Consider the following 13,082-nt stretch of genomic DNA (forward strand, 5'->3'; position numbering starts at 1 on the left):
AGTCGAATGTTTGAGACAACCAAATTGACCATCCGAGATATCCAAATCGACCCTTTACAATGATCGAGTCAGCCAGTTTCAGATGACCGAGATAACTGCCCGAAACAATCGAGTCGACTTTCTGAGATTGTCGATTTGGACCTCTTGTTTTAACCTTCTAGAGATAATTGCTTTAGCAATCTTCAAGGTCTTCAATCTATATTTGATCCTGCAATATGGTCTGTCTGCACATTTATATGGCCAAATAGACCTTCCATTTTTCTCCGTGTATGTGTGTGAAGGTTGGCTTCTTCGTTCCACATCACACATCCCAGTGGGCACAAAGTTTGGCGACGTCTTTACGACATCGTTACAACATCTTAACGACAACTTCACGACATCAAATGTCCATGTCGTTTCGGTGTCTTTACGATATCGTAAATAAGTCGTATCATCTGTCGATGCCTTTACGATATCGCAAAGGCACCGAAACGACATGGCCATAGGATGTCGTAAAGTTGTCGTAAAGATGTCGAACAATGTCGTAAAGTTGTCGTAACAATGTCATGAAGATGTCGTAACAATGTCGTAAAGACGTCGCCAAATTTTGTGCCCACTGGGGTGTATATAAAGTGAAGTGATATAAGAGGTACTCACATTCAACATCGACTATGATCCTTTTACTGACTGTTGGAGGAACCCCATTGGTAGCGATGCAGAGGTAAGCTCCCATTTCGGCTCGTGTAATTTTAGTGAAGTTCAGCTGTTCGCCATCGTACACTGCCACTGGAAACCAACAGAAATTAATTGAGTCAGCTAGTTCGTTCAAATATGTATAGTGTACCATACAACATACTAATCCTACCAGTTTCTATGCATTCACAGATTATCATACATGCGTATGTATAATTCGACATAACCGACGAACGAATCGAAATTTTCATGAATAAGCTGTGCGGAAGAGAGAATTTCACACGATTTGGATATTTCAGGGCATTTAATTTCTGTCATAAATGTTTTGCCATAATTAATTTGATGTAACGTGAAATTAATTTGATTATCAATAGAATTTCATCAGTGGAAGGACACTAGTGCATCGTGCTTGACGGGATTAACATTTGAGCAAATCAAATAATTTCTTCACGCAAATTATCGGTGTTAAAAATTACTGCTGAATTAAAATTAATCGGTTAACAAAAAGCGAGCGATATTTTAAAATAAACTTTAGGATATCTCATCAAATTTCGCACCAAATAACTTCTGATCGAGATTTTTTTTACTTCTTAAAGTAAATATATGACGTGAGAATTAAGAAAAAAATGGAAAAATTTATCGAATTTTGTACCTTGACTTCAACTCATGAAATGGCCTGAGAAAGATATAAAAAAAATCTTAAATTAATACGACACAGTTTTAAATATCTTATTTTTAATTCAAGCTGAAAAAACTGATAAAAAATCCTGTTGAAAAAAAAACAAAACAAGAATTCAACGACCAAATTTGGATCACAACGAAAAAAAAACAACAAAAAAAACTCCTATTGTAATCTGAAAAAAATAAGAAAATAATTTGCGAACAAAAATAAAAAAGAGGAAAGATAAATAAGAAGATAGCCAATCACATCTTCTTCCTTCTTTTTTTCTTTCTTTCTTCTTGCATTAACAACGTTTGCGGTACTCGCACAAGTACCCTTTTCAAGGCAAGAAAAATGTAATACGTATAAATTGACATCACAAAAATGGTTTAATAGGATTTTTAATTTGGATTTCAATCTAGTTTAAATTTCTTAAATTCTGAATCTCTTAAGGATAAAATTTTAATGATTATGTCCTGTGAATTTCAATATTTTCTCTAAATTTTTTCTAATTAACAATAGAAGTCGTACAAAATTCGAGAAATTTTTGATTTTTTTTTTAAATTCTCACATGGTAAATTTTCTTTAAATTAGAAGGTATTTGCTGAGGAAGTTTATAAACTTCCTACAGGTTGAAAAAAAATTCTAGATTTTTTTTTTCTTAAACGATTAACCCTTTCATATACATGCAAAAAAGAACATTTACCAATATTTAACAAAAACTTCAAAATCACGTAATATTTGTTGCGTTAATATTTTTGGATCGATGAAAACAAATCTGTGGTTAGATTTTCGAAATTCAAAATGGCTGATCCAATATTTCCGGACGCAAAATATTAAAAATGTTCGGACCTGGATAAAACTGGTAATAATTAGGTTTTTAAGATCGTTAAATCGAAACCTAACATTGGATTTTGAAAATTCAGAACAGCGGATCCAATATGGTGGAAATGAATTATTGAAAATGTTCGGACATTGATAAAATTTCTGATACTTACATTTTGTGATCGCTGAATTGAAATCTGAAGTTTGATTACAAAAACTCAAATTTGCAAATCTAAGCTGGCAAATAAAAATTACCAAAAATGTTTAGAACTTGATCGGATTGTTCATACTTACTTTTTTTGGGATTTTTCAAATTAAATCTGACGCTGGATTTGCAAAATTAAATATGGCGAAAATGAATTTTTTTAAATATCAAAAATCTAGCTATCACCAATTTGATCAAGATCCGAACTTTTTAAATAATTCTTGTCTGCTATATTGAATCCACTTTTTAAAATTTTTTAAATCCGGCATCAGATTTGAAATGAGCGACCACAAAAATCTAAAGTATCATCAATATACAAGAATCTGATTTAAAACGAACGCTCCCTAAAACCTCAGTATTACCCATTTTATCCAGATCTGAAAATTTTGGATAATTTGTGTCTTCCATATCTAGTCCGCCATTTTGAATTTTTCAAATATTCAATCAGATTTAAAATCAGCGACCCCAAAACTCTAGGTATGAAAAATTTGCTCAAGGTCCACACATTTTTAATCCTTAATATCCGCCATATTGAATCCACCATTTTAATTTTAAAAATTAAACATCAGAAAATTAGACGAAATTATAAAAGGGGTAGTAGGAAAAGTAGGAAAAGTTAGGGGAAGTAAGGGAATTGAAAGTAGGTCAAGAAGGGGAATCCAATGTCCAATTGAGAAAAAATGGGAGAAGTGGGGGTAATTTAGTTAATAAGGGAAAAAGATATAAGACGAAGTAGGGGAAATTAGGAGAAATGAGGGAAGTGCAGTAGAGGAAATGAGAGGAGGGAATTAGATGAAATAATGGGTGGAGAAGCAGGGAAAACAAGTGGAGGCGAAATAGGGAAAGTGTGGGGAAATGAGAAATGGAACATTAGGGAGGTAAAAGGAAATTGGGAAAGTAGGGGAATTGGGTATGAGGAGGGAAGCAGAAATTAAGAGAAATAGTGAAAGGGAGGGAAATAGGGAGATAGAGTTGATAGTTTTCTAATCTAATATTTTTTATATTCCAATAGTTTTTTAATTTAATATTTTTTCCTTTTTTTCCGTTTAAATTCAAACTTATTTAATAGAGCCCAAGAAGATTTTATTAGTTATTCTTTAACTATTTTGAAAAAAATGCAATAATTTTTTTGAAGTTATCATTTTTGTATAAACATTCAGATTCGTTGATAAAAATGTATCTCTTTGGGTTTCAATTCAACTATTTGCTTGAAAATTATCATTTTTCTTGCCGATTCAACAATTTTGTTGCAATTTTTTTCTTCCTGGAGGGAAAAAAGTTGATTGGTTAAAAAGACAACTCTTTTGTAAAAAAAATGTACCTTTTATGATACAAATTTTATTATTTTTGGTTACAAATACAACCGTTTGGTTTCTTTAGTTATTTTTATAAAAATTCACCAAATTTATTAAAAAAATAATCCTTTTGGTTGAAAATTCAACTTTTTTTTATAGAAAGTTGAACAATTTGGTTGATATTTTGTTGTCTTTTTAACTGAAAAATCTTTCTTGGTTGAAAATTGAACTTTTCTGCATGAATCGGATCTTATTAGCTTAAAAATATGTTTCCTTAAAAATTAATCTGGTTTGTTCAAAGATTCAACTATTCGGTTAAAAATTAAGATTTTTTGATTTACTTTACATTTTAAAATTAAAAATACCAATTTAGTGCATAGAAATGTCAATGTCTTCTTTTATTTGTTAGAAATCTAACTATTCCATTTTTGTTAATTTTTTTTCTTTTGAATTGAAAATGAAACTACTTGGTTGAATATTAAAATAATTTTTTGAAAATCGATTTCCTTTGGTGAAAGATTCATCATTTTAGTTCAAAATATACCTTTTTTATTTCTGATCCAAAATTCTCTATTTTAGTTAGAAATTCAACTAATTGGACAAATGATAAAGTACTTTATTGAAACATTATAATTTTTTAATGAAAATTTTTATCTTAGTTTTAAATTTATCTTACTGGTTGAAAATTTACCTATTTTTTGAGACAGCCCTTTATTTATTCATTGAAAATTTACCTTTTTTTTAAAATGATCATTTTTAGCTCAAATTTAAACCACTTGGTATAAAGTGGAACTACTTGGTGAAAGCATAAAATTTTTTGGTTGATGATTGGTCATTTTGATTGAAAATGTATATTTTTTCTGGTTGATTGAAGCTGCTATTGTTCCCAAATTAAACCATTTTTTTTATTGAAACATCAGATATTACATTTTTCGACGAGGATTCATCTTTTTTATAAATTAAACTATTTGGTTATAAACTGAACAACATTCATGAAAATTTAATAATATTATGCTTAAAAATCATGTCTATGGTTTTAAATATGAGTATTTTGTTAAAAATTTAGTTATATCTTTCGGTCGAAAATAAACCTTTTTACCTGAAAATTTGAGATATTCCAGTTTTCGTAGAAATTTAATCCTTTTTAGTTAAAAATTTCCTCTTTTTGGATTGAAAATTGATCACTGTTGGTAGAAATTTCATCTTTATTGATTAAAAGTTTAACTATTTGATAAAAATTAGGCGTGTTTTATTTATAGTATCTTACTCTTTTGTTAATTTTCTTTTCTTCTTTTGACTAATAATTAATTTGTGTAATGTTACTTTAAACAAGAAAATTATTTTTAGCGAAACAATTTTTTAATTACAAAAAATAGTTATTTCAAGATTTTTTTTCGAAACTGGAAACAGTCTAATTGTAGGCCTTTATTGTCCTTAGAATAATGAGTTATGAAATTATTAAATAATTACTATTTTTTATTATAATATTAATTATTTAATTACTAAGTAAAAGTTAAATTGCAAAAACTATTGTTAAAATAATGATTAAAAATAATAAATTATTAAATTATTAAATAATTACTAATTTTTTTATAATATTAATTATTCAATTAATGAGAGAAAATTCAGTCGCAAAAACTATTGGTCAAATAATTATTATTGGTGAGTTTTAAAGTTTTTATATAGAAAGCAATGTGTTTGTATAAGACTCGACTAATAATATAATTATCACAAAGATTATTAGCATAATTATTATACCTATATTGTAATTTTAGAAAAGATAAAAAAGTTTGTAAATTATTTTGGAATAACTTTTTTCAACAAAGTTTAATATTTATTATTTCCATTTTTTAAAAGTTTTTTATGGTATTATTAAGAAAATAGGACATTCTAATTAAGAATATAAGCTGTGTTTACATTAATGAGCAATTTTATCTTGTATGTAGTTTTCTTCTAAAAAATTTAATTTCGTGCAAATATAAGTCTTCAAGTATCGAATTTCTCGAAAGTCGGGACCTCGTTAAAATTCCATGCCATTTTAATCAAAGAGAACCAACAATAATTTAAGGAAAAAGTCTACTTTTCAATATAAAATTTTCCACAATAAATCCAGTGTCTTACAAACTTAAAAAAATTCTACTTATGGAAAAATATTACAATTAAAAAAAAAACGATTTTTATAGTACGAGGCATATCTAAAAAAATGATTGGATGCTTATTAGGGCGTATCATAAAACAACAATTTTAGAAACAGGAAAACACTGGGTTCTATTTTTTTTCTCTCGTTAAGCAACCCTTTTCGAAGAAAATCCAAATAAGGAGTAAAAAAAAGTAAATATTAGTTTTTGATTTTTTTTAAACCAATACACTTTTTTTACTTTTCCTGTTTAGTGAATTTAATTAAAAATGCAATTAAAATTTTCGATAATTGAAAACCCTTATTTGGTAGTTTTATCTACGATAAAACCGTCATTTAGGACAATTATTTAAATACATGAATTGCTATTAACAATCTGTATTATTTATTTAATATAACGCTTAAATGCCTTTTAAGAACGACCATGAAAAGAACAATTTTTGTAGCGAAAAACAGTAGTAGCAATTTAAAAAAAATGTTTATAATGTTCGAGTTAAATATTATTAGAATTATTTCTGTTGTATAAGTACTAATGAAATAATTATAACCAATAGTTATTTTATCTCTATATTTTTTTCTTGAAATAAAAATTTACATAGCTAAATTGGGCAATTTCGTCAGATTATAAGTTTATATATGATTTTGTATTGTAAAAAATTAAATTTTTTAAAAATATTTTTGATATGCCAAAAAAAGAATTTTATTTCATAGGATTTGATAAAAAATGTTGTACATTTAGAAGTTTACGAGAATCAAAAAATATTTGATAATTTTTGAAAATATTTCCAAGCTTTTAAATATTTCTAATCTACATATTTGAAACGTCTTAAATTTCTAAAAATATTCTTAACTGACTCGAATTTCATTTCAAATTTTGAAAAAAATTTTTAAATCTAGAAAGAATTATTTATAATCTTCTAAATTTTCCCAGGAATTTTAAGATAATTTGTTTATTCTCTTAAAACCTTTAGAAATTCTTATAAAGCTACTTCTGCTTATTTTTAAAATCTTTAACTATTTAAATTGAAAAAAAACTTTGAGGTTTAAAATTATGTTTGAATTTCTTTGATTCTTCTACACATTTGTTAAATTTGCTTGATTTAATTTTATTTTTTCAATCCAAGCAAATTAAAAAAACGTTTTGATTAAAAATCTTCTACGCTATTTTTGAAGTCTAGGAAATCGTTTGATTTGTTTAAAAACATCTTTTAATTTTCTCTTAACATCCATTCTTTAAAATAAAAAATCATTTACAATTTTGACATGAATCGTAACAAAAATTTTTTTTTTAATCTTGTCAGACTTTTAAGCCTAATGTCCTTGAAAAATTATTCAAATGTTTCCCAATTTATTTTTCAATTCTGAAAAACTGAAAAATTGCCTTAGAATCTTTCAGATTCTTCCTTGATCATTTTTTAAATATTCTGATATACTTTGAAACATTACAAAATAATCTCTTTAAGTTAAGTTTTCACCAAAAAAATTATTTTAATTTTTCCTAGGAACCGAACAATTTTTTTTCCGTTTTCGTAAAAACTCATAACATCTTACAAAATCATCATGAGATTTGATTATTTTCGAATCGTTTTAAAGCTTTTGAATGTCTCCTGAATTTACTCAAATTATTTCTAAAATGATGTAAAATGGCGAAATTGCAACATTTTTCTCCTAAATGTTTTACAAGTAAATAATATTTAAAATTTTGTAATTTTTTCCATTTTGCTCTGAGTATTCATTACAAAACAATCATTAGAAAATTGTCTATAAATTTTAAGAAAAACTTGTTCATTCTCTTGATATCCTGCAAAATGAAGTTAAAAAATTTTTTAATTCAGAAAGATTAAAAAAATTGTCTCAAAGTCTTTAAAGTCTTAGTCTTAAAGTCTTTGTCCACCAATTTTGAAATATTTAAAACTTCAAATTACTCTTTTAATATCAAACCGGAACCATTAATTTTTTTTTAAAGCTTGAAAAAAATGCTGTTTCCTCAAATCTTTCATAATTATTAAAAATCTTCTCATTTTTATTCGAATTCTTCCAAATAAGTTTTTGTCCAAAAATTAATTTTTGTTATCTCTTGGAAAATGTGAGAAAGTTTAAAAATTGTAGTATTGTAGCAAAATATTAAAATTAAATTTTAAAAAATCTTCTAGCTTCGCTGCACTGGGAATCGAACCACGGAGCTTCCGATTGCCGGTCAGGTGATTTTCCATTAACTTGTTAGAGAGATCTTTTTCAAACATATTTGAGGTCATGTAATACTTAGAAAATTGTGTATTTCACCAGTTTCAGGTTCCCCCGGACTTTTTTCTAGAATAATACATATTTTGTCTTCAGAAATTGGGAAATGATAGCGAACATGCTGACGGACGTCCCCACACACATTTTTGTAGGTTAGATTCCCCCGGCTTTTTTCCTAGGATAAGAAATATTTGGCCTTCAAAATCTGAGAAATGATAGCGAACATGCTAACGGACGTCCCCACACACTTTTTGTGTTTTTTTATCAAAAAATTTTTGATATTGCTAACAACGTGCGTATTTATTTCGAGGTTATGTGTGTTACTATTTACCCGAGCGTTACTTCCAAACTAACCAATAGTTTTGGCCGAAAACTTTGGACTTACAAATAAACATAGTAACTATCTCCCGGAACTAACCTTGTTTTGCAAGCAATCAAAAAACTTTATTCCATAAATAATTTTCAGATTATCGGAAAGGCAGAGATGAAAAACGACGTAGCCTCAAAATAATGCATAGGTATGCATAAAATTTGTATTTAGCACAATAAATTTTTTTGTTATTATCCCTCAAAAAAGAGTCCGGGGACGTCCGTTATGATATTTTATAGCATCTTCGAATTCAGTTTTCAAAAATTTTCATTTTTGTGGAAAAAAGCCGGGGAAACTGTAAGTATCACATGCCCTTAATTAAAAAAAATAAAAAATAAGATATATTTCCATTTTGACAAAACTGACATTAAGTATTTTCTGTCATTTGAAGCGTTAAATTGATAGATAGTTTTGATTTCTATTTTCACAGATTGTGGAATGACATCACACTGACCGATGTAACTAGCTCTCATGGTAATACAGACTTCTTTAAATTATTCCTTTGAAATATTAAGAATATAATTATTTCTCATTATTCAATAATCATTTATAATCTAAATTTTCTCTTTTATAAAAATTTGTTGGAAACATTTAGAAATAAATGTTATAAAGTAAAATTATTCATTTAGAAATTTGTATAAAAAATTTAATAGCATGACTTGACACAAATGAGTAGATCACTTTTTCAATAATTAGTGTTAATTTTTTTTCTAACTTAAAAAATCGTAGACTCACTTGAAAAAATTTTCTTCATGATGAAAATAAGAGAAGAAAAATATTGAAGTTACAGGTTCAAATAAAAACTTTAATTTAAAGACAAGCTTTCTCCTTAAATATGAAAAATATTGATGCCATGGACGATATTCGTGTGACTTACATCAATGAAAGAATCATATTGTGAGTATTATTATTCCGAAGGAAGTTTAAATCGACATCCTAATGGCAATGGGGATCATTCTTATTACAGGATTGCATTTTTAAAAGCATTATATAGAGAAGTTACCTCAAATATAAATCGACTTCGTGTGCCACGTTGCATCAACTTCAGCGGACAATTTACGGCGGAACTTCCGGTTCTCGTGCTGCAGACTCGAAAGCAAGCAAGAACGATTGTAATGCGCGTTCGGAAAGCACGGGAGCCCATAAAATGTTGAAAGGGATGACCAGGGGAAGAGAGAAATAGAGAGAAAGATGGATCAGTTAAATTTACTACTGGCGTATTTAAGTTCTCTTTAGAAACTTCCCCAGAAAAAATAAAAATGAAATAAATAATAGGCTAAGATTTTGAATAATTAAAATAAAAAATAATTTAAGGCTTCAGACTCTTTCCCTATTGGCCTATTTTCTTATAATTTATATTTCGTAAATACTTCCAGTTTTTATCCCTTTTTGAACAAACTTGCTGCCCTAGCGCTACAAATCTATATATATGTATATACTGTTTCACGACGTTTGTCACCACTAAACTCTGAAACTACTTAAACGATTTTGATGAAATTTTGTATACCGTGTGTAATTTATTCCTACTTAAAGGATAGGATACTTTATATTTCATTTAATTACCTCATTATTGTTTCATTTCAAATTAAATGTTTTTATTCGTATACTCCAAAAGTTCCTAACAGATGATAGGCCCTCTCTAAGGCCCCTTCCCCCTGTAACAAACCCTGAGAAAATATCCCCCCCCCCCTCTTACTGTGCGTATTTTTTAGTATTCAGAAATTTTTTTCTAGTTATTTCTTGTAGAATTAGACAGGGTCAGTTAGAACTTCATTTTCAAAATGTTCTGATTTTTTTTACTAACTCTTCTTTTTCCTTAATCATTAATATTCAAATATCAATATTTTAATCTTGTTATACTTTAAACATAGTGTTTTTTATAAACAGAAAATAACAGTATGCCAGATACAAATTTAAAAATTTATTATTTAAAAAAATGTGTTTTTTACTACAAAAGATAGATTTTGAACGAAATTCCTGAATTTCCAACAAAATACTTAAATTATTGAAAAAAATTACATTTTTAACATGATAGTTAAATTTTCAGTCTAAAAAGATCAATTCTCCACTAAAAATTGTCATAATTTATATTTAAATAAAAAAACGTTAAATTTATACAAACAAAAAAAGAATTTTTAAACCAAAAAGGAATAATTTTCTACAAATAAAGATTTTCCAATCAAGAAAGAAATAAAAGTTTATATCAGTTGTTGAAGCTTCAAGCCAAAAGACTAATTTTCTCTACAAAAATCGAATTTTCAAAAAATAAATATATCTGTTCAGCAAAAATATAATTTTTCACGATACTGATGCATTTATACCCAACGAGAATTAGATTTTGAACGAACCAAATTATTAGCTTTTCAAGAAAAAAGGGAGGGTTTTCAATCAAAAAAGGTCAATCTAAAAAAAATTAGGAAAATTACATTTGCAGTTTAAAAATTTATTTTAAACAAAAAAAAGGCGTTTTCACTGAACCATAAAATTTTTAACCAAAGCCATAAGTTTTGAATAAAAAGAAAAGTTTAACAATTTAGTTTAACTTTTACCCAAGCAGTCGAATTTTCAATTGCAAAAGATCAATTTTTATCAAAATAGTTTAACTTTCAACCAAAGAAATGAATTTTCAAATAAAAGTGATTTAACCAAATCTCATGTACAAAATAGTTAAATACTTAGAATTATCAATTTTTGTTTGTTCGGTTGAATTATTTTTATCCAAAAAGTTGTAATTTTACAAAAAATGAAATTTCTTCTAAAAAAGATATATTTTAAATCAAAAAGATCATTTTTCAAAAAATTAGTTGAATTTTCTGTTACAAAAAGATTTTGCTTGAATTTTCAAAATTAAAATATGCATTTTTTCAACGAAAAATAAGTTTCTACGAGAAAAATTAAATTTTCAATTTGAAAAGACGTATTTTTCGACCAAAAAGAATAAATTTTTAACAGAACAATTGATCTCTGTACCAAATAATTGTGTTTTTATCCAAAAAAGATTAAACTTGTACTGAAACAGATGAATTTTTAATAAAATATAATTTTGTAAAAGAATCATTTCATCCAGAAAAGATTTTAATTAATTTTTCAACACCAAACTAAGAAATGTAAATAATAAGTTAATTTTCTGATTAATAGTAGATTTTTTAACAAAAAAGTAAGACTTTTTAACAAGATTCTTTAATTTTTATCCAAGTAGTTGCCGTTTTGTCCAAGAAAAATTTAAATTATCGTAAAATAGGTGGAATGTGAATTTCAAACAATAGGTTAATGTTCTACAGAAAGAGTTGAATTGTTAACCCCAAAAGACGATTTCTTAATAAAACATTTGAATTTGTAACAAAAAAGCGTGACTATAAAGATAATATTTATGAGAAAGTTTTTGCGAATTAAAAAAATTACGTAAATGAGTGAAGGAACCCCTCCCCCTTCGGTAAAAGATCATAACAAAATTTCTCGACCCCCCCCCTCTCCACCTCCTTGACCTGTTACGTAATTTAAATACAGTTCCTTATAAAAAGCTGAGATTTAAATCAAGAAGATAAATCTTCTAGCAGAACGTGAATTTTAAAACAAATAATCGAATTTTTAAACCAAAAAGACGAATTTTTAGAAGCCAGTTGAATTTTAAAACCAAAAAGTTGAATTTTCGACAAAACTTAATTTTCTACCAACAGACGAATTCAAAAACAAATAATTGAATTTTCAAACCAAGAAGATGAATTTTTAGAAGCGAGTTGAATTTTCAAACCAAAAAGTTGAATTTATAGAAGACGCTTAAATTTTCCACCTGAAAAGTTGGATTTTCGACCAAAATATATGACTTTAACAAAATAGTTGAATTGATGACAAAATGATCAATCTTTCGAAAAAATAGATAATTTTTATTAAAATTATTATTACTATTATTAGAAACATCGTTCAAAGGTTACATTTCAAAATACATCTTTAGATATTTCTGTCTGAAAAAACCATGAGTGATGTTGAGACAATACAAAATATGGAAAAAAAATATCTCCAAAGCCAAATCGGAAATTTTACCGTTATTGAGGTAAATTATTTCTTGATAAATAAAACAAATTTAAAATAGTTACATCTTTAAACAGAGGGATGAATATTCAATTAAAAGCATAAATTTCCGAAAAAAACATTAACTTACACAAGAAGAGTTAAACATTTATCCATATACTTGACTTTCCAACTAAAAAGCTGACTTTTGAATCAAGAATTTTTTACCAAAAAAGATGAATTTTTAACAAAAGACATTAATTTCCAAAAAAGTAACTTCTTTTTTAACTAAAAAAGATATTTTATCCAAAACTGGAATAGCTAAATTTTTAGTAAAAATAAAAATTAGCTTTAACCAAATATCAATGGAATTTGTAACAAAATAATTAAGTTGTTTTCCAATGATTTTCAATGCGAAATAAAAATTTTTAATAAATTTTTTTTAGTAAATTTTGTATATTTTTTAGAGTCAATATACATATTATTCTTCTAGAAGGCTTAAGAAACATCATAACAATTTTGAAAATTTCAGACCCGATTAATCCGAATTTCAAAAGTTAAAAAAAAAAATAGTTTAATTCCTTAACCCAAAAAGTATAATTTTCAACCAGTTTTATTTTATTATTTAAAAAAAAATATTTTTATATATTATTTTTATTATATATAAA

General features: G+C 26.6%; 1 protein-coding gene across 1 annotated transcript in view; it reads right to left on the reverse strand.

Annotated features, from left to right (window-relative positions):
* The window catches only part of LOC117175306 (lachesin), a 179,069-nt gene that overhangs the window by 32,700 nt on the left and 133,287 nt on the right, over positions 1-13,082 (reverse strand). The window contains exon 4 of the mRNA XM_033365014.1: positions 637-765. Coding sequence (XP_033220905.1) covers positions 637-765 — 129 coding nt within the window. The remainder of the gene's footprint in view (positions 1-636; positions 766-13,082) is intronic.

Source organism: Belonocnema kinseyi, chromosome 6, assembly GCF_010883055.1.
Source record: "Belonocnema kinseyi isolate 2016_QV_RU_SX_M_011 chromosome 6, B_treatae_v1, whole genome shotgun sequence".
NCBI lineage: Eukaryota > Metazoa > Arthropoda > Insecta > Hymenoptera > Cynipidae > Belonocnema > Belonocnema kinseyi.